The sequence below is a fragment of the Halichoerus grypus genome, chromosome 12 (assembly GCF_964656455.1).
Source record: "Halichoerus grypus chromosome 12, mHalGry1.hap1.1, whole genome shotgun sequence".
NCBI lineage: Eukaryota > Metazoa > Chordata > Mammalia > Carnivora > Phocidae > Halichoerus > Halichoerus grypus.
This window is the reverse complement of record NC_135723.1, coordinates 59464637-59489792: the sequence shown is the minus strand read 5'-3', so window position 1 is coordinate 59489792 and position 25156 is coordinate 59464637. Positions and strand designations below refer to the sequence as shown.

The 25156-nt window shown below is 42.3% G+C and overlaps 1 protein-coding gene across 2 annotated transcripts in view; it reads left to right on the top strand.

Moving 5' to 3' along the window:
* The window catches only part of JAZF1 (JAZF zinc finger 1), a 324728-nt gene that overhangs the window by 170686 nt on the left and 128886 nt on the right, over nt 1-25156 (top strand). Inside the window, exons 1-2 of one of the 2 annotated variants that reach the window (XM_036074495.2) lie at nt 14831-14902; nt 15083-15155. In XM_036074495.2, coding sequence (XP_035930388.1) covers nt 14860-14902; nt 15083-15155 — 116 coding nt within the window. In that variant the 5' untranslated portion in view covers nt 14831-14859. Of the gene's footprint in view, nt 1-14830; nt 14903-15082; nt 15156-25156 lie in introns of those variants that run through there. The other variant, XM_036074494.2, reaches the window with a different exon arrangement.

Below are 25156 nucleotides of genomic sequence, written 5' to 3'. Positions count from 1 at the left end.
AGCGTGGCTGTAGACATTTGGCATCTAACACACACATTTAAAAGTATATGTTATCTCAACATTCCTTTTTAAAGCCGTTCCTTTTAAAATATCTTTATGATACTGAATCCATGTCTAGAGTATTAAACCTCATCTCAAATAAGCCAAGAAAATCTATCAGTCTTTGCCTTCCATTTTTCTGAAGCTCAGCTGATAGTAATGTTTACCAAATCCCAAAAGTCTCCTGAGCCTCTCAGAGGAATCTGATGTCTTGCAGTTCCTTTGTAACGTCTATTTCCCTTAAGCATTATAGAGTTTTGTATTTGGTTTGAATGTGTGATAAAATCATTTGAATGTGTCTTGGTTTATAAATGGAAAGGCTTTCCTTTTATCTGTAGAGCAAGTTAATTGATCACACTTTCTAGTTAGTCACAATGGCTTTCAATAAAGTCAGCTGAAAGCTAGCCAGAAAGTGTTCAGTCTACTTGAAAAGACCTGTGGCTCTTTGGAAAAGCAATTGGAGAATTTCCTGACTCTTCCAGGAGAAATTAACGCAGGTGCATATGCACGCCCTCTGGAAGCTCCAGGAATGGCAAAAGAAAATGAAATCTAAGTTCAGATAACCCTGGTCACTATTTTAACGTATAGTTTAAGCCTTCTCCATGCAGTATTTACTAGAGAGACTAACAAGTAAGTATGTGGCTGCACTGAGTTATTCCTGTTGGAGAAGGAATAACTCCAAGGCCACCTTAAGTTGGCAGCTGGAGGCAGAGCCTTGGAGTTTACGGTAATAGTTCAATTAAATGCAGGATTCTCACCTCAAGCTTGTGAGGGTGATGGTGCATTATCCTCTCCATTTCACAGGTAAGGAAACTGACTAAAAGCTGTAGGTTAGAAATAATTTGAACTAGGACTAGAATCTGTATCTTCTGGTTCTAAATCTGTGTCCTTTAAGATCAGGCACCAAAGGAGTAATTGAATAGGAGATGCAGATGTAGTAACTACAGTTAAGCCTGTGTCACCAGTCCTGGTTTCCATCAAAATTTGGCCCTGTGTTTCATTACAGTGCTTCTGAAGCATGCCAGTGGTTATCCAAGAAGCATTTATTTATTTATTTATTGGTGGGGGAAGGGAGGGAAAGCCACTTAGCGATTTTAATTTGAGGGCATTGAACCTGCCCAGCTAGCTCAGTCGGTAGAGCATGGGACTCAATTTGAGAGCACTGATACTGAATAGTGTGCTAGGACTAGGTGGTGGTCAAGGTCAGTGGCATGCACTTGGAAGTCAGACCTGGATCTGAGGCCTCATTACCTAGTTGTGTGACCTGGATCTTTTCTGAGCCTTATATTTTCTTTTGGGAAAGGGATGGGGGAGATCTTTCCTTTGCAGGATTCTCATGAGGCCTGCCCATTCCTTATTGATTCATAGTAGGGATGTGGCAAATGGCAATGATACCTTTATGATCAGTTGTTATTGCTACTTAAAAACAGTATTTTTTTTTATTTTATTTATTTATTTGATAGAGAGAGACACAGCGAGAGAGGGAACACAAGCAGGGGGAGTGGGAGAGGGAGAAGCAGGCTTCCCGCCGAGCAGGGAGCCCAATGCGGGGCTCGATCCCAGGACCCTGGGATCATGACCTGAGCTGAAGGCAGACGCTTAACGACTGAGCCACCCAGGCGCCCCTTACAAACAGTATTGATTGTTGGGGCGCCTGGATGGCTCAGTCGGTTAAGCATCTGCCTTCAGCTCAGGTCATGATCTCAGGGTCCTGGGATCGAGTCCCGCATCGGGCTCCCTGCTCGGCGGGGAGTCTGCTTCTCCCTCTCCCTCTGCCTCCTTCCCCTTGCTCATGCTCTATCTCCCTCTCTCTCTCAAATAAAAATAAAATCTTAAAAAAAAAAACACACACACAAAAACAATTGATCACAAATGTAGGCCACAATGTAAACACTAAATGCTTTCAGACCTGAATGCCTAAAAGAATAATAGTAATAGCTGTGATTTATTAAGTACTTAGCATGTACCAGCCACTGTGCTCTGTGTTGTATATGGCTTATCTCTTATAATCCTTTTAATAACCTCATAATGTGTAGGAACCATAAGTCACTGTCTTCCCTATCAGAAAGCTGAGACGGGCTGAGAAAGTTGCTCAAATTGCACAGTAAGCAGCGAACTGTGCCTGTAGCTACCATATTATATTGCCGGTCTAAAGAAAGTAAGCCTTATTAAAAAAAAAGGCGACATTAAGTCCACAGTTGCTTCCCAGAAGTCCTTCCACAAAAGCCAGGGATGCCAGGAGCCATCTGCCAGGTGCCCGGGACTTCCCAGCCGCCCAGATTCACCCAATCCGCAAGAGGGATCTGAGTTACAGCCCAGCATGAACCCCGACTCATTAGCAAGAAGAATGAAGGCAGAAGAAGAATTCAGAGTAGGGGAAAAATGAATCCCCAACAACTTCATCACCTCTGTAGCTGGTGAGCCTGCACGCTGCACTCCTGGCTGCAGTCTGGGCAACGAGGCGGTGGTCTGCATGATCCCATAGCCAGCCAGCCAGCCAGTGCTCCGCAGATCAGACCTTGAGCCACCTAAGCTGCAGCCGATGTGCGTGCTCCTGCTTGACGACTCAGGACAGTCAGGTCGCTAGGTCCTGAGCGTGCGCGTGCTCGCTTGCGCGTGTGCTCGCTCTTGATTCGGCTTCCCTGAGAGATGAGAAGTAATGAGGGTGATTCCCTTTGCCAAATCCTTGACTTAAGTGGCTTCCAAAATGCAAAACTAATATGCTTGGTTGTGACCTGGTTTGTAACTGAGATGAATAATAACAGCACAGGAAAACCACACGGGTTCAGGCCAATCTGAATTATGGAAAAATCTGAGCCACAGAATAGTTCAAGTGATGCAGTCTTATTAATTTTAGGACCACACTGGGAAGAAAATCAGTGACGAAAAAAAGAAAAAATTTCCGGCCAGTGGTCTTATCAGGATGTTCTTAGGAATAGATGAAAATCACTCACAATTCAAGGATTGTTGATATTTGGTTGGTTGTGATTTGGTTTTAAAAATACTTGAACACCTTAACCTGTCTCTATAATTATTAAGCTTAACACTTCATAGAAAGTAAAAGAGGGGAGACCAGAGCTCCAAGTGAAGTCTGAATTTAAAAGGTTTTACTGGATGTTGGATTTATTTATAAAACCTTTAAGTCAATTTCAATAATTCATTGCCAGTTTCACAGTTTCCTTTTTAGAAATGCAAACTTTTGTTTAATGACTTTCCCAACCAGTTAACTATCCCTTTCCTGGTTCCTAAGCCTTCTCAGAGTCATATTAATGATTGTCAACCCTAGTGACATATTAGAATTTTGGAGATGGGTCCTGGGCATCTGAATTCTTTTTTAAGCTACCCAGGGGATACTAACATGCAGTTCTGGGTGAGAACCATTGGTCTCTAGATAATTGATGATATAGAAATGAAATCAAATGATACCAAACTTGTTTATAGGACCTGTAGGCATCCGGTGTCAGAACTCCAGCCACGAGGGTTTCTTCTTGGCTTGGAAAGACCTTTTCTAACTGGCTCACCTCTGCGTTTATTCCTGTCATTTCTCCAGAGCCCTTGAAAGTATTTAAATCACAAAACCTGTGTAAACAGTGGGTGATTCCTACACTTACTTAGCAGAATAGCAGATACTTTCTATGCTAGATCATTTTTTATTAAAGATCAATGTAAGTCAGATCCTCTAATGTCTGGTCTCCTCGACAGCTGGGACCTTTTTTGGGGGAGGGAGAGGTCTTCAGGGCCTAGCACCCAAAACGTGATATCTATTTGGCCTTCTGTAAATATCAGTTATTATTTTAATCTTGATGTCCTGATTGGGGCTCACTTCCTTATCAACTTTTTCTCCTGTAGAATCCAATCTTGTCCTAAATTTATATTTTGGTCAAGGGAGAAGGAAGGAAATTTCTTCAAGTGCAGATGGGAGAGATGTCACAGTGGATGTAGGTTTCAGGTGAATGCAATTCATGGTGTCAGAGCTGCCCTTTAAAGAAAAAAAATTTTGGCAGGTGGGGGTGGGATGGGTTACAGGGGAAGAAAGAAGAACAAATGGGAACAGATCTGCATTAATAAATATTCAGACTGAGTCCCACTCTTGTGTCAGTGTTTGTAGGTGGTGTTATTACATGTAGTATTGGGTGATGGGAGTTGTGCACACTCTCATTTTTCACTTTAATTGCTTGCCTGAAAAGATCCTGACAGCTTCAAAGGTTACTGCTGGTTGCATTGTTCATAACTCAGAAGTAATATGCATGTGCAATTTGCTTCATTATTGCCCACTAATAACCAATTCTGGAGAAAGTCCTAAAGCCACCAAAGGAGCTATAATTTGACATGATGGTTTCCTCCTCCTCTTTCTCCCATTCTTTATTCCAGTTTAACAGTGAGCCACAGATGTTGTATTGATGCAGGTATGATTTTACTCAGATTTTCTTTCCATGGGTTTTATGATAAATTCTTAGTTTTTTTTTTTTTTTAAGTTCCCCCTCCCCCGCCAAAAAAAGGGTAAGACAAAAAATATTTAAAGTTTCAGATTCAGCTTAGAACTTTAGGTCCAACAAAACAAACTAGCATTCCAGTTATTCTGTGTTCTGGTTGATTTGGTTTGGCTGCACATGACTCACTAAAACCCTTAAACAGAAATGTCTTAAGTGGAAGAGTGTATCTCTCACTTTCCAGCCATCTGGAGGCAGTCAGTCCTGGAGTGGTATGGGGCTTCACAGGATCAGGGATCCAGACTCCTATTGTGTTGCTCCGCCATGTCGGATTTCCATTCTCAAGATTATCTCCTATCCAGAGTAGATGCAGGAGCTCCAGTTATTCTTCCAGCTGGCAGGAGGGAAAATTACCCCAAAGAAAGGTGCATGCTTTTAAGGAGGCTTCCCAGAAGTCTTACATCTTATCGGCGGGGACTTAGTCACGTGGCTGCACCTGGCACGCTGGGAAATGTAGACTTCTACAGGAAGGTGATGTTCCTAATCACTGTGGAGGAAGAACAGAAAAGGACTATTGGATGGCAGCCAACAGTTTTTGCCACACTGTGTGAATGATGAGTTCTTGGGTTTTCTCTGCATCATTCTGCCTCTGACTATAAAATGGAGATAATCTATAACAGTTCAGCATTTAATTGCAAAACACTTCATGGGCTGAAAAATTGAGTAGTAGCTACATCTAACACTGCTCATTTAATCCTTCATTTCTGCCCTAGGGCAAAAGTATTATCTTTACCAACATTTTTTAAAAAATATTTATTAGAGGACAAGCTGGGGGAGGGGCAAAGGGAGAGGGAAAGAGCATACCCCCTGCCCAGCGTGGAGCCAGATGTGGGGCTCGATCTCACCACACAGAGATCATGACCTGAGCCGAAACCAGGAGTGGGACGTTTGACCGACTGAGCCACCCAGGCGCCCCATACCTTTATCAACACATTACAGATGAAGAAAACTAGGATTTAAAGAGGTTATACAGCTAGTATTGAACTGAGGCAGTTTGACTGGGGGGTGGGGGTCACGTTATAAATCCTAAAGCAACACCAAGAAATGGGAGCAGGGCTTCCAGTGAGAGGGTAACTGCAAGAGTGAGCCTTAGAGACTCGGGTACCAGATCCTGTAAAACACTGAACTCTGGGGCGCCTGGGTGGCTCAGTTGGTTAAGCGACTGCCTTCGGCTCAGGTCATGATCCTGGAGTCCCTGGATCGAGTCCCGCATCGGGCTCCCTGCTCAGCAGGGAGTCTGCTTCTCCCTCTGACCCTCCCCCCTCTCATGTGCTCACTCTCTCTCATTCTCTCTCTCAAATAAATAAATAAAATCTTAAAAAAAAACAAAAAAAAACACTGAACTCTGGGCCCTTTGTGACTCTGCACCCCCAGCCCCTGCTACACTTTCCTGTGAAATTTACCAATTACTTGGTTTCTAGTGCAGTACAACGTTTGGCTTTTCTTCATACTGGGTGGGATTTCTTTATCCCTGGTAGGTCCTCAGTCAGTACTTACCGATTAGTTGGCTGAGTGATATGATAACCAAGTTTTTAGTCAGAGTTGGGTTTTTACTATATATCATTGTTCTAAGGGACTTGCTCTGTTTCAAGGGCCTGCTGGAATGTGTGGCTGTATGATGGGATCGTCAGCACTCAGTTTCTGTGTGTATCATGACTCCTTTATCTCTCCTGCTTTGAGGCCCAGGCTTCTTGGTTCTGCAAAATGTCTCCCCACACATCAGAAGCAGACCTCCTTTTCTTGTCTGTCAAACCCTTTTCACTTTCTAGTTACTTCCTTACTTCTGATAATGAGGCACTCAGATCTGTAACATAGAAAAATTATGTCTTTCCATTTCTACTTTCACCAGATTTTCTATTTCTGTCTTCTACTTTCTCCTCAGTTCTCCACCCCACCACTGGTTATTTTTCTAAAACACAGACCTATCGGTTGACCCCTTCAGCTGCTCTCCATTGTCTACAGAAGTAAGTCTGAACTCTGCCAAGCATTTCAGACCTTCCAGGATGTGGGCCCAGTCTGAATTGCAAGACTCTTCTTGCAGAGTTCCAGCCGCACTGGATGTCTTGCCCATCTCTACTTCTGTTCATCTGCTCAAACTATTTTCTATTCTGACTTACCGTTTTGTCTCTTCTCACTAGAGATTTAGTTCAAAACTCATGTAAGATTTTCTTTCGAGAAGTTTCTCATTCTCAGAGAATCATGTTTTTTTCTACAGCACTTAGTAGGATTCTCTCTATTGCCATACATCACAGTCTGTCTTGGATTATTATTAACTGTGAATTGTGTCATTTTTCTTGCTCAGTTGTGGACCTACTGACTTAGAATTTCCCTTGAGCAACTAGCATGTGGCAAGAATTCAGTATGTCTTTCTCAAAACGAATTCTATTTCTTGGTTTCCATAAAGAAAGTCCAAGCTCTTCTCTAAGTCCAAACAACCTCTTGTATCCTCCTTTTGCACCTTCCTAACAGCCTTTTGGCTTCCTGGATTCAGACAATAGAAAATAACGAAAATTATCATTGACAGGCAATCTAGAAGCAACAGCTCCATTTCTCATAATGTTCGTGTTGCTCTAAAGCAGGCTTTCTCCTTGTTGGCACTATTGACATTTTCGGCCAAACAGTTCTTTGTTGGGGGGTGGAAAAGAAGGAGAGTGCTGTCCCATGTGCACATTGTAGGACATTTAAGCAGCATCCCTGGCTTCTACCCACTAGATAACAGCAGCCCCACCCCCACCCCTCTTGTCTCCAGACATTGCCAAACATCCCTGGGGTGGGCAGAGTGTAAAATTGCCCACAGTTCAGAACCACCGTTCGAAAATTCCTCCATAAATATTCTATAACTAATGAATATTGGCCCTCCGGCCTTTCCATAGTACCTACAGACTTCTCGCCTATGCTTTCTGCTTCAAACTTAGTCATTTTTAGATTCCCTAACCTTACCTATGAGTGACTCCCTTTGCCTCCCTCCCTTTAAAACCCAACTCCGTTCCCATTCATCAGTAAGTCCTTCCCAAATTAACCCTATCTGCACCCCCATTCTAATATTGCATCATTTTGTTGCCCTCTGAACAAATATAGGTATATTTTTCATGTAACTATCTCTATATACTGGTACGGTCCTTTTACATGGGTCTATTTTCCTCTCCTGTCTGACTTTATTAGTCGAATTGTCTGAGCTGGATGCTTATCGTAGTGTCTTTTGTGTTATGCATGTCCAGGGCATGCATTTATGTGTTCAGCCTACATCCTAATGCACAGTGATTATTTACAAAGCACTGGGCTTACGATGTGTGTCATCTAAGGACTGGTCCCCTAAGCAGCTTCCGTTTTGATGGGGTGTTCAAATGGATTTGCAAATATGTACAGCACAACAGATGGTAGAGGTAGTATAGAGGCCAACGCCTTGGAGGATGGGTAGGGTTTCCTTTGGTAAACAATTTCAAGCAAAAGGAATGGAAGTGTCTTCGCATAAACAGTTCCCTCCCAGCTTTGAAGGGAGGACTTCAGAGCCTCATCCTCCCTGCCTTTTCTTTTGTCACCTAGCCTTACCCACCAGCAGCTATCTCCTCTTCCAGATGCCTGCTTATTAAAGACCCTTCCCTTGGCCAGGAGTGACATAGACGCTCCTTTGTGCTCTTTTATGTGGCATACTGCTTGGATCCATCATCAGGTTCATTTCTGGGGAAAGTAGACTTGTAGGTTTATGTGTACACACACCTTCATGAAGGATTAAATGGGACCAAGTTTTGGCCTTACTCCTGTTTGAAAGAATGTTATTATGTAATCCTAGCACCTCCGTCTCCAGGGCTGCTGTATACAGAGGGGCAGGTTGTGCACTTCACAAGCACACGAGCATGCCTGGTGGCCACGTTGGTCTCTGGCCGGTCCCCTTGTCCCAGGTAACAAGGTGAGAGCTTGGGTGGATAAATAACATTCTGTCACCATCAAAGAGTAGGGACTGATTGTGTCATAGATATCAGGCCTACACATTTCATACTTAGGAAAAATAGCTGTGACTCTCAAGGGGTCTTCAATGACCTTAGGAATTTGATGGGTTGGTAAAAAGTTAGAAAGCATCCAGTCAGAACTGTCTATTTCTAATAACTTGAACCCTCTGGCCATGCCAGAAACTGGGAAGGCTGCAACATGTCGTGTTTGTGTATGAATTGGCCTCCTAGAGCATTGTCCCTACAGTCGAATGTTTATTCACTCACTTGTAGGGGAAAACTCCAGCTACAAATGTGAACGTGAATGCTTTTTTTTTTTTTAATAGGTGGTGTTATTGTGCTGCACAGTGTCCCTGACTTTTAGATATTTAACTCATAAAGTTTACAGCAACACTTAAGTGCATCTGGATTTCACATTGAATTTGGGAAGGCAAGAATCTCACTGTAATTTCCACTGACTGCCCTGTAATGGAAATTATGGCTTGGGAAAAGTTTCAAATGACGGGTCTATAAACTAAGGAAAAGTTGATCCATTCAAAGGCTGGTTATGTGCAATTGTAGGATTTTTTTTTTTTTTTTTTTGAAAGGACCATTTCCAACAAGAAATATTTATTTCAGCAGCTGGAGTAAACTAGCCGTGAATTAAAAGTTGTCTTTGTAAATTGTTGGTTCATCAAATTCAGTCCTGAAAGTGGAGCGAATGTTGAAGTAGAACTATGCTGGGCTTTTAAGAAAGCTAGAAAGATCATCTGCATGGGGTCCAGCATTACAGCTGGATAGTTGCAATGAGTTGACTTCAGAGGATGAGCCGCCTTTTGAAAGGTCAGAATGCTGACCTACTGGGACTCAGGATGTAGGTCTTCCGGTCCTAGCCTTACCACTAACTGGGTTTGTGCGAGCAGCCATGTCACTTGACCTCCCAAGTCTGTTGCTCTGCTTCTGTCTCCACATCTCCCTCCCCCACCATTGTTATCGTGTATCCCGTTCATCTTCACGACTTTCCTCCAAATGTCTGATGATCCTTCCTTGACTGTTCTTGGCTCATATTTAAGACCGAGGCAATAGAAGGCTGATGGGAGGCTCTGGATGGAGGCATTGATGAGGCTTGCTGATCATGGACGTAACTGTGGGGAGATCATTTAATCAGGGAATTGCCAGATGTCAGCATCAGATGGTGTCTTTTCTGCGCCCACATAATCAGAGGAATCCTCTAACTAGCTGCCGGTGTTCTTGGAAGCAGTGGTAGTAGGCATTTTTCTACTTTCATCCCCCTTTCAGACCTGGTCTGTCCCTTCTCCCCCTTTGCCATGTTTGGTTTCACTGGTTCAGTGTCTCTGGCTAATGAATCCTTTAAACAGTCTTCCTGTTTTCTGCTCTGAACTTCCCCTTCCTTGCCCTTCCACCTCCCCTGGCACCTCCAAGCCAGAGCCTCTCAGGGCTTCCACAGCGGGTTCACCTCCTGGCTCACGGGTCTCCTCAGCCACTCAAGGGTGTAGCTGCTCCTACTCCCTGGGTCACTTTCCACTCCTGCAGGGCTTTTCCATCTTCCAAAATCCTGGCTAAAATCACTGGACTGCTGATGTCTCCCCTTCTTCTATCCCTGGGGAGTTTTCTACTGCTTTATTTCTACTTCAGTGGGGCCTAGGATGGTGACAGCAACCAATGCCCTTGATCAGTTTGCCATGTTCGACCAAAAGTTCCACTTTCTGGTCCTACAATGAGCGTATATGTTCAGTAAGTGTGCATTCTCCTACACGTGAGGCACTGAGCTGAGAGCTGGAGAGGTAAGAGAACATGAGACAGTTCTTCACCTCTGAGAAGTATGGAAGGGAAAAGGGTATACCCAGATGATTCCTCTGTGGGGACCGAAATAAAAGGAGTGCTGGCAGCAGAGTGGTGCAGAGAAGGGGATGTGGTGAATGCAGCCAGGGGTGTTGTGGAAGGCCACACTGAATAAACTAACACTCTGTGGTTTTAGGAGTTCAGCTATTAGGAGAAGACTGAGAACAGACTGTGCCCATTAATTATTACGGAGTGAGTCCAAAGAAAAGTGGTGTATCCAGTCCGGATCTTCAAAACCCTACATCTGACTGGGTGGGCCTTTGCCTCTCCAGGGTCTTCCAGCACTGCCAGTCGCCCACTGCCTGCCCACCCACATCCTCTCTACCTCCCACTGCTGCCGTACACACTGAGGAAAGAGCCTGATGTTGGGAGGATGCAGAATTTGAAGAAGGCCTTCTCGGGGGGACATGATATCCCCTCTTCCCCAACTGCTGCCTCTCAGCTTGCAAATAGCTCATTGCTAACAGAGGCCTCATTAGCCTTGTTGAGAGGTAGGACAGCTGGTTTTTCACTTTCTTAAATTTATAAGTAATTCAGGCCTATAAAATCCTAACAGTGTAGGCTAGCTAAAGCATAGCCGAAGCCCATGAGCTTATTAATTAGCCTTTGTTAACCCAGCAAATAACCTTGATAGTTTTCATTTTGACTTGAAGATAGTACAACAAAAGGTTCAAGGTGTGTCACAAATCCACTTAATTGCCATTGGTTCCCAACACCAGAGACAGCAGAGCTGAGGAACAGGAGCCTTACTGATTGAGCAGGGTGGCCTTTTCTTGGTCCTGTCAAAATCCCACTTCCTACTGAGAAGGGTCCGAAGGCTGTCCTATCCTTATCTCTCCCATCTGGCGTGCCTTCTTCTCCCCCTCCCCCCACCCTACCCCACCACTTGAGAAGTCGTGGGAGCTAGTGCTGTGACATTGAGCCCTTTGCCATGCAGTTGAATCTGTAAAGCCATGAGTCCCTAGGACCCTGTGAGTTACAGGAATCTTCCATTTTGTACCTGTGGCTAGTCCTTATATACAGCTGAGCATTCAAGTGTTAGCCTGAGGGAGCAATGCCAGAAGGGGCACATAGCCATCTATTTTAGAAGATGTTTTAGAAACTGAAGCAAGCTGATAGGTTTTTATCACCGTGGTAGTGATACATCTTAACATTTGAATTCTCTTAGCCTTCAGTCAACTTGGAATCTGTGAGCACGCAAGGGGTGGCATGAGGCAGAAAACCAGAATCTCTCCGTGCTTTTTTGGCTATACCCTGCCCTGCTGAAAAAGTTTGGGTTTATCTTCTTCTCACTTCTTAGTGCTATAAAAGTGGTAGAGTGCTGTTCTGTGTGGCCCCAGACAGCCACATGATAGAAAGGCTTGCCGCCTTGCCAGTTGCCAGCCTGAGGAGCATCTTGCGGTGATGAAAAAAATCAAGTGTTCCTATCCCACAGACCATTGACCGAGGCGGATTCTATCTCTGGGCCTCGATAGCTGATGTTCCAGTTACAGGTTTTTATTGGCACTGTAAACAAACAAGCGAGAGAACTGTCAGGGAGATTGTGGGCTCTAGCCATTGCCATTGAGATCCCATTTCTTCCTGTAGCGGCTTACCCTATGCAGAAAATTTCTCCGTGGTGTGGCACGTGGTAGAAGGAAATTCTTCTTGTGGAATTCAGTAATCTCCAGTGGATAATGTTACTCTCTCCAGCTCACTCTGACAATGGACGCTCCGTGTTCCTGAGGAGCACGTCATCGTCCCGCTGTGAAAATCCTCCTCTCTTGTTGCTCTAATCCTTTCCTGTAGAGTTTCTAGCAGCAGGCAGTCCCTTTTCTGTCAGGGAGGGAGGAATAATAAAGGCAGCTATTCTACTTGTACTGAATGTGAAGTGCTCAACGGCGTCATTAAATCCATAAAATGGTGAGTCATGATCACGGCACACCAGTCAGCCAGGAAGCGAGGGACGGGGCTGATGTTTATTTGCAACCAGCAGCTGATGCTATTTGTCCGGTAGCACTTGTGTAGACCTCTCCTGGTTTGTGGGCACCAAGTGCCTGATTTCATTTTTAAGAACTCGAAGCTTTAATGAATGTTCTCAAGGTTGTCCAAGGAAACATTTAATCTGAAAAAGATGTTGAAAGCCTGGTGGAAGTCTGTCTAGAAGTCCAGCTTTCTTGTGGTTGCCAGAGTCGACATTCTAGAAAAAGAGAATCTTGCTTGCGGTGCTTCCAGATGGTCTTTTTGTCATGGAGAGGGTGGCATTTGGAAGCTTCTGGAAGTCCATTTCACCACTAATCATTTGAGGGTATGTGAGCGTAAGGCTAGCATAGGTTATAGAAGGTGGTGAAACGAAGAAAACAATATTTCAGTACCTTGCTTTGCGGTTGGAATGCAAACATTCTTGTTTGTGAAAAATCACAGGGTGTAATTTCTGTGAATGTCTGTGGCCAACACCATTCATTTGAGCATTAGAGAACTAACGGATTTTGTATAAGGTACTTCTTCCCCTTCCCCAAAGAGGTCTTGGAATGTGAAGAGGAAAGGAATAATATAAATGTATGTTTGTGTGTATACCTACTCACACACCTAGTAAAAGAAAAGTAAAAGTCAAGGTAGCTTAGAGAAGCAGTATTTAAAAGAGTTGAGAACTTCTATGACTTGGAAACAAAGGAAAGCTTCGAAGGATGGTTTGTGGGAAAACAGACTGAGCATCAATTACAAGTATAAAGGCAACAGTGGAAGATATAAAAATGTTTATTGGCCTCCTAACTCTTTTCCCCTTTAAACACACACTTTAGACTCAGAATGGTGCTCTTTTCTTTCAAAATAATACACCTTATGTAATCATGTGCCAGATGGCTCTGAAGGAATGGGTTTTAGTGAATCAAGTTCAGGCCCTTGTCTCAAAAGCTAAGCACTTCCATCATCAGGCGTTTCCATCATCAGGCGCTCCACTTGAGGTCAAAGTGTCTTGTGATCATTTGAGAAATTTTCCACATAGACCTTTGCAATCATTGCCTTGTTCTTTCTTATCTTCCTCTTCATTTTCATGGTTTTTGTTTCCAATCTCTTGTTTCTTACCTTGTTAAGCACCTACAAAGACCTTGCAGGATTGGTCTGTCAGTCACCATTTGCACACATGGCCTGCCCAGCATTCCAGTGGACCATTTTGGGGATAAAACACCTTTCCCTGGTGAGCACTGTTTTACTGACTCCTCTAGCGAACACAGGGCGAGTGTACAAAGTGTTTCTCAGAAACACATATGCTGTGGGGTCACAGCAAACTTAGATGAGTGTGAGGAAGGGTTATATTTGAAAACCTAAGTTTCCCTTGAAGAGTGTTTTCCAGTATGTAGAGAACCGTGGGTTGTATCTGCAGGCTAGTGATCTACAAACAGCTACAGTTGCATATGTAATCATTGTAAGAGGGAGAGGAAATGCTGGGTTACTGATTCGTTCTCACTCGTCTTGCCAAAACCTTGAGACCCGACTTGATGGAGCCATTCAGAGAATCTTTGTCTGTTTCAGAATTTGGCTTTCAAAGACCTGCAATGGCAAAGACCCAGGAAGCAGGATTTCTGAATAGTAGGTCTCTGAAATTCTTGGCATAGGAAAAACAATAAAGTGAACATGAGATTCTTAACTTTAACACCAAGAATAAAATTGCCACTACTGCCTAGTTTTAGTCTGGGAGTCAAAAGCATTGTAAATTGATTTTTTTATGCTATCATTTTTGCCACCCGTGCTCTCTGCCACTGTGCCTGCCCCCCCCCCCCCGCCCCCGCTCCCCTCACCTGTTAATGTGCTTTGGAGTTAGTGTATCTTACATCAACCACGTGCAGTAAACGCTTCCTGTACAAAGGTGCTTGAAACAACATCTGTCATTACATCAAAGAAGGTGTTATTGCCAAGTGCAGCTGGAAGAGTTCTAATAATGAGATGGTTTTAAATGAGGTTATAATGAAATCTGTGTGAAATGTCTGAGCCTTTTTCTAGGAAAATGAAAATGTGTGCAGTTCTCCCCCTTTATAGTCTTATTATATAAACATTGCTTTTGCATGTGTTTAGTGCAATCATTGCTCCATGTGAGAAGCTTGAGAATGCATTTCTAGTTGTGAAAAGTGCATTTTGTGTGTGTGCCATGTTGGAGAGGCACCATTACAGAAGGTTGCTATGGTGTTGAATTCGCTCTCTTCAGGGGGGAAAGCCCCTCTGATGAATGCGGTATTTGTGGATTCTGAACCAGCATGAGAATTCCTGATTGAGAGTCTAGAAGAAGTTATAATAAACTCATTATACAATTAAAAAGAAGAGCTGCCCTCCAGAAAGTGAATCCAAACCCAGGGAAGTGTTCAGTGAGCAAGAACAATACTCAGTAGGTTTTCAAATTGATGGAGCTTTCCAATGGCAACTAATTTGTTCCAGCATTCAAGTGAGCATAATTAACAGAGACTTTCTTTCTTAGGCCGATTACCCTCCAAAAACCATGCCAACATTGTAACTGTAAGCAGTGAAAACCAATATTTATGAGGGGGATTGTGCAAGAGTTTGTGTGACAGATGGACATTTTATCACTGTTGATGTTTGGAATTCCCTTGAAAAGTAATGTAATATCTTGTTATTTATGAATGAATGAGCAAATGATGGTGCTTTCCTGCCTGGGTTTTCTTTAAAAAGAGGAATGTTAAATCTTTTTCTCTGTTTAGCCCTTATTTCTTTGTTAGGCACCCTCATATGTTCTAATGCAAAAGCTGAAAAATCGTAATTGTGTTTTTATTACAGATACAGATCCACGTGTTTTAGAAAAACAAGAATTACAGCAGCCAACCTATGTTGCCCTCAGTTACATTAATAGGTAAGCCGTTTTCAGAATTTATAGCAACCTCGTATCTGCCGCATGTTTATTTTTTAAATGTATCTTTTTAACAGAGTAGAAAAAATTGTTTGCAGTCTTAAAATATTTACTGGAGATTATTTAACATCCACCTCTATACAGAATTTTCTTGTTTCTCTATTGCAGAGATGTGGGATTGTAGTTTTCTGTGGATATGGCTGAAAACATGACTGATTTATGATAAGCTCATTCTGGAAGTATTTTGTATGCAGAGTTAGAATATGCTCTTTTGACTTCATAGGGCAGTTTGAGAGATTAATGGATTTATGTTTGAGTGAAACTTTTAAATCCTGGGTGAAGAAGTACTTTATGAATTCAGAACATTGTTGGAATCTCAGAATATATCAGGATGTAACAAACAAATAATTTAATATCAGAAAGTTGTTTAATAGCAGCTCATTTTTAATAAAAAACATTCTCGGCGACCGACCCCATCTGTGCAGGGTAACATGAGTTTTTACTGAAACTGAACGTGTGAGCATGAGTTGAGAGAACACTTAGAACTTGATTTATCAGGTCTAAAAGAGGACTTGGTGTTTCAGCCAACTTAATTAAGGAGACCGTGATTTCTGGGGACAACCTAAAATCAACTTATGTTAAGAAAACACACATCCCCAAAGAGGAAAAAGGCAAAGCAAAAGCAAGACTGGCTTTTAATGAGAATGAAAAATTCTGCTCATAATTCAGTGCATGAATTTCTATCAACTGTCCCTTTTTTTTTATATGAGGCGAAGAGTGGTTTCCATCTCTTGGTACCAGAGCTGAGGTTCACGGTCTGAAGTAGAAAACTGGGAATGAATTATCTGTACTGTTCCATTTCAAGGCATTTTTGGGGAAAACTTACTTAAATCTTTAGAGAGCTTTCAGTTGCCTTGTTCCATTTCAAGTTCTTTTATAAAGCATGTTTTTAAAATGATTCATTAACATAAACCTCTACCTGCATATTGACTGTGGATTTCCTGCTTACCGGCCTTGATGGTAAAGTATCTGCAGGGTCTCATTGCTCATCATTTTTTAAATATTTTAAGTAGAACACCTTCAAAATTGCATCTGATACAAATGAAGGTGTATGTGCTTACCTGGATTTCTCACAAAACTGGTTTCTGGTGTTTAACATAGGTTTTGAAAAGTCCCTAATTATACATTAGAATCATGTGTATGTGATATGTTAATTAGCCTACTAATTTTGGGCAAGAGGATCAATAGGCTTAGAGATTAACTGTGGCACTGAATAGGACTTTTTAGTAGTGCAGCTATTGTGTTTTGGGTAAAATGTTACCTATGTGTATACAAATTCCTATAATACCAAACCTTATTATACTAAGAATCTGAGATTTTCACAGTCAGTCTTCATATTGTCAGCCATGTAGGCAGCAGGGGTTTTACTCACCAAAAAAATACCCTGCCAGGTGTGACTTGGGACTATAAAAGAAGATGAAGAATAGGGACAAGGGCCACACACAAAAAACCACCAGAGAACTTGAATCAAGTATGATAGTTTAGCATAAACTGTGTAGTAGGATAAGCCTGAATCCCAGAGAACCTTGGCATAGGAAAAACAACAACGTGAACATGCATTTCTTAACTCCGAATTCTCCACGTCCTGTCCCAGATGACACAGAGTAGACCTATGAGGGGATGGTTAGGTTTGCTGCTGATCTTTAGGTGAAGAGAAGGATTGTGTATGGAGAGTTGCCCAGGTTACTAACAACCTTTCTCACTCGAGATCCCTTTGTGGACAGTGTCATATTGGTAATGTGGTACTGAGCACATGATAGACACTGTGCATATTTGTAGGTGATGGATAAACACCTAGTAAATGAGAGGGCTGAGCCATGGCTAGCTCTGAGGAGGAAGCCAAGTCTGGCCATAGGGAGAGATAGGCTAAAAGGAGTTTTAGGGCCCTTAGACGTAGAAAGGAAACCTTGAAATTCACATGAAGCCAGTACAAGATTCAAGAAGAGAATAATAAGGGTTAGGGAACTGGAGAGAAAGTCAGCTTGACAGCAGTATCCTGAATACAGCAAGAAAGAGTACTATTAAAACAATAATAAAGTTGAACAAATAAGGTTTTTTTTCTCCAACCTCAGGGGAAAATGGTCTAATTTTGCTGAGCAGTGAAGATGGAAAAAGAATATTTCTCTGGTCATATATCTGTTTATACAACTCTAATGTACTTTTGGACATCTCAAAATTGAGATGAAACTTTCTTTGGCAAGAACGTTGCCAAACACTGAAAGCAACAGAGTGTGGGTCCTTAAAATGGAGCTAGCTTTTTGGATTCTAAAAAGAAAAGAACTGAGTGGAAATTGGAGCCTTTATTTATACCTATTTTAAATTGCTTTACTCTCTTGAACATAGTGTGTCGAACAAACCTTTAATTCCTTGAAACGTGGGTCTATTACAACACCTAGCAAATTTTAAAATATAAATAGATTAATGAGAATGAGACTGAATGAATTAGTGAGGGTTATGGGAACGCTTTGGGGCGGGGGAGATGGATATGAACTTTAAGGATAGGAAGCTCTGTTAATTTTGTGATGTGAGGAACAATGATAAGTCCATGTAATGGGAAATTTAATTACTGAGTCTGTATAATATTCGTGTACCTGGGAAATATAAAGGTCAAGAAGAAAGGCTACAAGATTTTGAATGAGAGAGAATATAGAAGAAATAACAGGGGTGCCTGGGTGGCTTAGTCGGTTGAGCATCTGCCTTGGGCTCAGGTCATGGGGGTCCTGGGATCGAGCCCTGCGTCTGGCTTCCTGCTCAGCGGGAAGTCTACTTCTCTCTGTCCCTTTGCCTCCTCCCCCCTGCTCATGCTCTTTCTCTCTCTCAAATAAATAAATAAAATCTTAAAAAAAAAAAAAAACTAGAAAGAGCAAACATAACACTTACGCTTTGAGCTCTATGCTAAACATTTTTTTACATTGCTTATTTCAGTCTTCACAATAACCATATGAAGGGGGTACTGTGATGATCTCCACTGTACAGGTAGGTGCAGAAGTTACTTCATTTGTCCTAGGTCCCCAGGTGGTATGCAGGGGATTATTGGGTTCAAACCTACATTATTAGGCTCCAGAATCTAGGTTCCTAATCATTGTACAGCCTGATTTGTTGGGATATCAGAGAGCAACAGACTAGTTTAGAAAAGTAAGAGAAAAAATTGGAAAACTAATGTTAGAAAGAATGGTAGGACAGCTGGGCAGAGGGGACACAGAGATACCTGAAGATCAGAGTATATTGCCATGCTGTAGATAACCGGAGGGTAACAACCTAATAAAAACAGTAGGAGATAGCAGGAGCTAAACCTGCCATGAGAGAGGCGATCAGTAACTCCTAAGTGATACATTGCTACGGGCGAAGCAAGTTGAGTGTGCCAGGCACATCCTAGTGGCGCAGGCCTCCACTGTCCTGCGGAGGGGCACCTTCCTATCGCAGGAGGAGAGAAAGGGCGGAGCTCACAAGCGCGGGGCAGAAACTGTCTTCCACCCACAGTCTCCCCAATAGGCAAGTGATAGGTGAGCTGCAGGGTGAAGTCATGTGAGTCTCCATAAAAAGGCTGATGAGAAACACTAGCCTACACCTGGGGGTTTCCTTCAGGTTATTGTGATGTGGTTCACGTGGCTGCCTTGAGGGGACAAGATAGCTTCTTAGTAACCTGTGACCCCCCAAAATGGGTAACTGAGATAACCTAAAGACCTAATAACCTACATGGCCTCGGCTGCTAGTTGTACTATCTTTTCTACAAAATGTTTTTCTTAATTTAGAAATTTCATTTTAACTTTAATTTTTCAAATATGTATATCATTTTGGGGTAAGCTATAAAGGCATATCCTGCTTAGGCACAAATTGGTACCTTTCTTGCAGTCAGTTCCTTGTCATTTACTACCTAATAAAGATTTAATATTTTCTCATACCTAAACTACAGCTCTACTCGAATTCTCTTTGTAAGACTCTGCATGGCCACAATAGTGAGGTTTGACCTCCTCTGAAAATGGATTTTTAGTTAGCTTCGTGTTTGCTACTAAATAGCAAATTCTAAAATGGGTTTCCTAGAACAGCAATTCCAAGAGGTATTTTCTTGTGTCTGTTTGTCTCTTACACACACCTCATTTATTCACAAGCGATTCTGTGGTCAATTAAGTTTGGGAAATTCTGAGTTAAATAAAACGGGTTTCTTTACTATAGGATTTATCAGATCTTTTCCTTTGCTGCTATGCATTTTAAGTCTCCAAAGAAAATATATTTCTCATAGGGACCTGATCCCAGAGCACTTTTTCTTGAAGCATCTGATGGGACTAGTTCTGCATATACCAGTAGGGGGGTTGCTAGAATTACATCACTTTCACCTATATGCTCAACTTCCTCAAGGAACCCTCAAGCCTTTTATTCAGGAAAGCTTTCTGTTCTTTTTCTGATTCAGAACACTACTTTTTTCCTCATGGTCAGTGGGACAAAGAAAATTGTGCCCTTATATAGTAACTCAATCAACTTGTCTTGTGCCTCTCTTATTGTTTGAGAGTGAGGCAGGGGAGGGGTAAGGGGGAGAGGGAAAGAGGAACCTGAGATCATGACCTGAGCTGAAGACAGACATTTAACCGACTGAGCCACCTCTTCTTGCCTCTTTTAACTTCTCACAACCTTCCCAGGTCCTAGTTGGCTTCTATTAAATAAAACTTATATTTTCTTGCTTAGAAACTATCACAATTTATTCCCCCCATCTCCAATGTAATTCTCTTCTCTCTTTGAGAAATAGAACAATGCAGTGGTTATAAGTTGGGAGGAGTAGGGCGCCTGGCTGGCTCAGTCAGTGGAGCATGTGACCCTTGATCTTGGGGTTGTAAATTCAAGCCCCACATTGGGTGTAGAGATTACTTAAAAATCTTTAAAAAATATGTGAGGAGTCAGACTACTTAGGTTTGAGTCTTGTCTCTGCTATTCATGAGCTTTGTGAGCAAGTCTCAGCCTGTTTCCTCCTCTCTGATGACACTTTCTTATTTTGAGTGTTAATTCATGCATACAAAGCACCTGCAACTGTCTGTGACATAGTGTTACATAGATATAGGTGTTTTTTGTTTTTTGTTTTTTTTAAAGATCTTATTTATTTATTTGACAGGCAGCAAGAGAGGGAACACAAGCAGGGGGAGTGGGAGAAGGAGAAGCAGGCTTCCCGCAGAGCAGGGAGCCCGATGCGGGGCTCAATCCCAGGACCCTGGGATCATGACCTGAGCCGAAGGCAGTCACCCAACGACTGAGCCACCCAGGCACCCCTAGATATAGGTTTTTAAATTATTTTTGATATTTTGCTCATGCAAGTCACCCTTTTCTCTATCAAGTCAATAATTAGAGGAACAAATGCAGAGGGGAAGCATTGCTTTGGAGTGGGGCCAGAACCACTCCCAGCAAGAAATAAGCTCCATGAGGGCAGGGACATTTGCTGTCTCCCACAACTGGGTCCCCAGTCCCCAGTCCCCAGAACAGTGCTTGGCACATGGTAGACTCTCAGTATTTATTGAATGGGTGAATGAATGCATTGTGAACTTGTGTCTGAGTCAAAGAGTGAATAAATGGAGGATTCCAGGAACTCTAGGGATGCTTCTGTGAGCCCTCAGGAGCCTCTGATACTCACTTGCATTGGGAGAGCTGCATGATAAAAATGGAACGTTGTACTTTTCTTCAGCATTCATATGGAATGCAGAACTATTAAGATCTATTAAGTGGTGGCTATCACTAGTTCTCCTACCATAAACAACTGGACAGATTTATGAGATAATGGTTTGTAAGCTCTGGATAATCGGCAGTAAAGACTGGTCCCTGAAAGAAAGGAAACACGAGGTGAGCCTTCTTGATCACTGGCTCACACTGAGGACAGTTTCCCTACTGCAGTGGAGTGCATTAGAACCTAAGCACAGCACAGCAGTACCACCATCCTCAGAAGAGATAGGTCAGTGGTGGGGTGACTAAAGCTGCTGGAATCTGTAGCATAGGGGACTGGAGATGAGGGATCTGTGCAGAAGAGGGCCACAGAAGTCTGCATGAGGCTCCTTCATGAGTCCATTGCTCAGGGTGAGCTGCATGTGTTATTTGGTGTAAGACTGTCAATCTTACCAAAGAGCAGCGAATACATGGGTGAGAATGAAACCATGAGACCAGAGGTGAGGTGGTGCTGGTAGGCATTGCATTCCACCCCAGCCAGCATGGAAATGACTGGTTAACATCCTACTCTTTTAACTGAGATATTAGAAATAAGAACTTTGTCCTAGAGTGGAGCCTGCTTTAGAGCCACTCTAACAACACCTAAAACCAAGCCTCTGTACAATCTTCAGAGGAGACAAAGTTCGAACATGAGTCCTGACAAGTTAGATCTTCTTGGGAAACACTTTGGGCATTTCACAGATTTGCTCTAAGAAGGTATAAATCTAGGTCTATACAAGTTCAACATAATCAGCCTGAAATTGAACTGCCTGCTAGAACAAAAATCAATAGTCTTCATAGGAATGAATCCGATATGACAATGTCTAATATGCAGTAAAAAATTACTAGACATGAAGGACAGGAAAATCTTAGACAAGGAAGAAAAGTAGTCAGTAGAGACCCTCCCTAACATCTGATATGGCCCAGATGTTAGTTTTAGGAAACAAAGACTTGAAAGCAATCATCATAAATGTGTTCAAGAACTTGAAGGAAAAATACACTAAATAAGAGGTTGTTTGGAATGAAAATAAAATCAGTCTGGGGATGCTTTTTTTAATCCTCCTACCAGAGTATAAACTGCTTAATGAAAGCTTTCTTCCTTTTCCCCCACTTTTATTCCCACTCGAAATCCTCACCTAATTCCCCCAAACCATCACTCCGGCTGTTTCAGTTGGACTCGTTTTTGCCAGATTATAGTCTGTCATAGCCTCATAAAAAAAGCTGTAATTAGCCAAGTGTGCACTGACCTTCTATTTTATACAGGACTAAAACATATGAATTTTTTTTTTTAATCTAAAGGCAGTAGGTTTTGGGTTGTTTTGTTTTGTTTTAATGAAACCACCTGCTTGTGGTCTTCTGAGAGCAGTCTGTATTTATTACAATACAAGACATGCTTTCCTATTTCCATCCTTTGTCCACCAGATCTGAAGTTCTGTGTGCCCCAGCCCCATACTGAAGTTTGTGGCCTAATGTATGCCATAAACATGTTGCATGCTGTTAGATCTCAAACACCAGACGTTGTGCTACCATTTTCTTAACCTGTGTTTTTTATGAACATCAGTTGAAACAAAGCCGAGATGGCTGCCTGCCAGATTTTCCTTGTAATATCTCTAACCTGATTTGGCTTGCTCATTGTGTTTTACAAAAACCGTATACTCTCAAGGGACACTGGGAAGCTGGAAAGAACCCTTATGTGACATTTTGGCTTCCTTCAGCAGAATTAGCTTATGCTGCTGGCATGGTGAGAGAGGGGTCTTGGCAGAACTTGGTGATATGATTTGCTTGCTAGGCTCTGGGCTTCTTGCATAACTTACTTCTTTGTTGTCCAGTTTGTTCTTAGGGCAATCAGTGTTTTAAAGCCAGTTGCTTATATAGCTCCCTGTTAGGCTATTTTTTTTAGTCTGTCTTGTGTCCACCATCAGTATTTATGACTGGTCTTTTTTTTTAATTCCAGTATAGTTAACGGTGTTATATTAGTTTCAGGTATACAGTATAGTGATTCAACAATTGCATACAACACCCAGTGCTCATCACAACAAGTGCACTCTTAATCCCCACCACCTATGTCACCCCCACCACCCTCCTCCCCTCTGGTAACCATCAGTCCTCTATATTTAAGAGTCTGGTTTTTGGTTTATCCCTCTTTTTTCTTTGTTCATTTGTTTCTAAAATTCCACATATGCGTGAAATCATATGGTATTTGTCTTTCTCTTATTTCACTTAACATTAAATCCTCTAGATCCATTCATGTTGTTGGAAATTGCAAGATTTCATTCTTTTCATGGCTGAGTAATGTTCCTGTGTGTGTGTGTGTGTGTTTGGGTACACACACATACCATTTTATCCATTTATCTATCAGTGGACACTTGGGCTGCTTCCAGAATCTGGCTATTTGTAAATAATGCTGCAATAAACCTAGAGATATATGTATCTTTTCAAATTAGCATTTTCTTTTTTTCTGTCTTTTTTTTTTTTTTTTTGGCAGCTACCCAGTAGTGTAATTACTGAATCATATGGTAACTCTATTTTACATTTTTTGAGGACCCTCCGTACTGTTTTCCGGAGTGGCTGCACTGCACCAGTTTGCATTCCTACCAACAGGGCATCAGGGTTCCTTTTTCTTTACATCCTCCCAACCCTTGTTGTTTCTTGTATTTTTTATTTTAGCCATTCTGACAGGTGTGAGGTGATATCTCATTGTAGTTTTGCTTTGTGTATCCCTGATGATGAGTGATGTTGAGCATCTTCTCATGTGTCTGTTGGCCATTTTTACGTCGTCTTTGGAGAAATGTCTGTTCATGTCTTCTGCTCTTTTTAGTTAGATTACTCTCAGTATTTCCAACTGTGACATTTCCTTGTTGATCAGAGTGTCCAGTGCCACCTCTTTTGCTCTCTCCCTGGCATTGTATAGGTTCACCTTGAAACCCCTAGTGTCTCAGACCTTCCTTTCTTGCCTCCCCATTTGGGCTGGTTGCTGGATATTAACTTTGAATTTATCAACTTAGATTAATTCCAATGTGCCATTGACCCTGCTTACTCATTATCTCTACTCTTCAGCTTCAGATAAAACTAACAAGTGTGCCTCTACTCAGGCTAGCTGCTGAGAATCACTATAGAAAAGCACCTAGCAGTGTGACTTGTCCCATCACAAACATAACCTTTCCAACCTTAGCTGGGCCCTCAGGACTGTCCCATAATCCTTTTTCATCCTCTGTTAAAACCTTGCTAAACTTATCACCATCAATTTCAGGTGTACCCATTATACTGAAGTTCCTGAAGTAATTCCCAATCCCCTTACCAGCACATATAAAGACTTTCTGTGTCCACCCTCAACTTCCCTTTTCGTTGTCTCCAAATTCATCTGGATCTCTCATCCACATTGTCTTCATTCTTTCTCCCTTGTTCAAAGCTGGCACCACGGCTTATACTCTACACACATCTCTGATCCTGGTGGCCTCAAAATCCCTTTCCCTGGCTTCATTTAGTAACAGCACATCTCCCCGAAGGTCTTGTCTGTCCCAAGAGTTCCCTGCCCATTTCCTCTTCGTGGATGACTTAGGCATCTTCCTTGACACCACCTTCACCTACGTGGCCTCCCTGTGTTTGATGCCATTGGCTACTTTGTTTCTGAAACCCTTTCTTCTCTTGTGCCCATTAACTTGTTCTGTCCTCTTTCTTCTCCTACTTCTTTACACAGATGGAGGCTTCTCCCTAACTTGTATCCCTACTATTTTGTTTTTCCGTGTATATATTCACTCCATTCCATGAGTGCCTCTGTGGAAAGGACTCCCCAGCCCGTAGCCCTAGCTTCCCTCCAGTCTTTGTTTCTAACTGCCCCCTCCTTACTGATCCGCGAATGTGCAGGATGGGCTCCACTCATCCAGTGCTAGGTCCGTTATTTCACATCTGTCACCGAAACTGATCCTCCTTTTTGGATTTACAATGTTTAATGGTACCTACTCCTTCATTAATCTAGGAAGCTTGGACTCTCTGCTTGCCATCTCTTTTCCTCCCATTTTCAAATACCCAAGCCCCAAAATTTGTGACGTATGCACCCTAATCACCTCTTGAATGCTTTCCCTGCCACTGTCTTTACTTTGGCCTCTAACTTCCTGTTTTGGATTGTGTCTGTTGAATACCTGTCTCCCCCATGAAGAGTATGAGCTCCATGGGGGCAGGAACTTTGTCTATCTTGGTCATCACTATATCCTCAGCTTCGTGCCTGTTACACATAGGTTTTCAATAACTATGTTTTGAAAAAATGT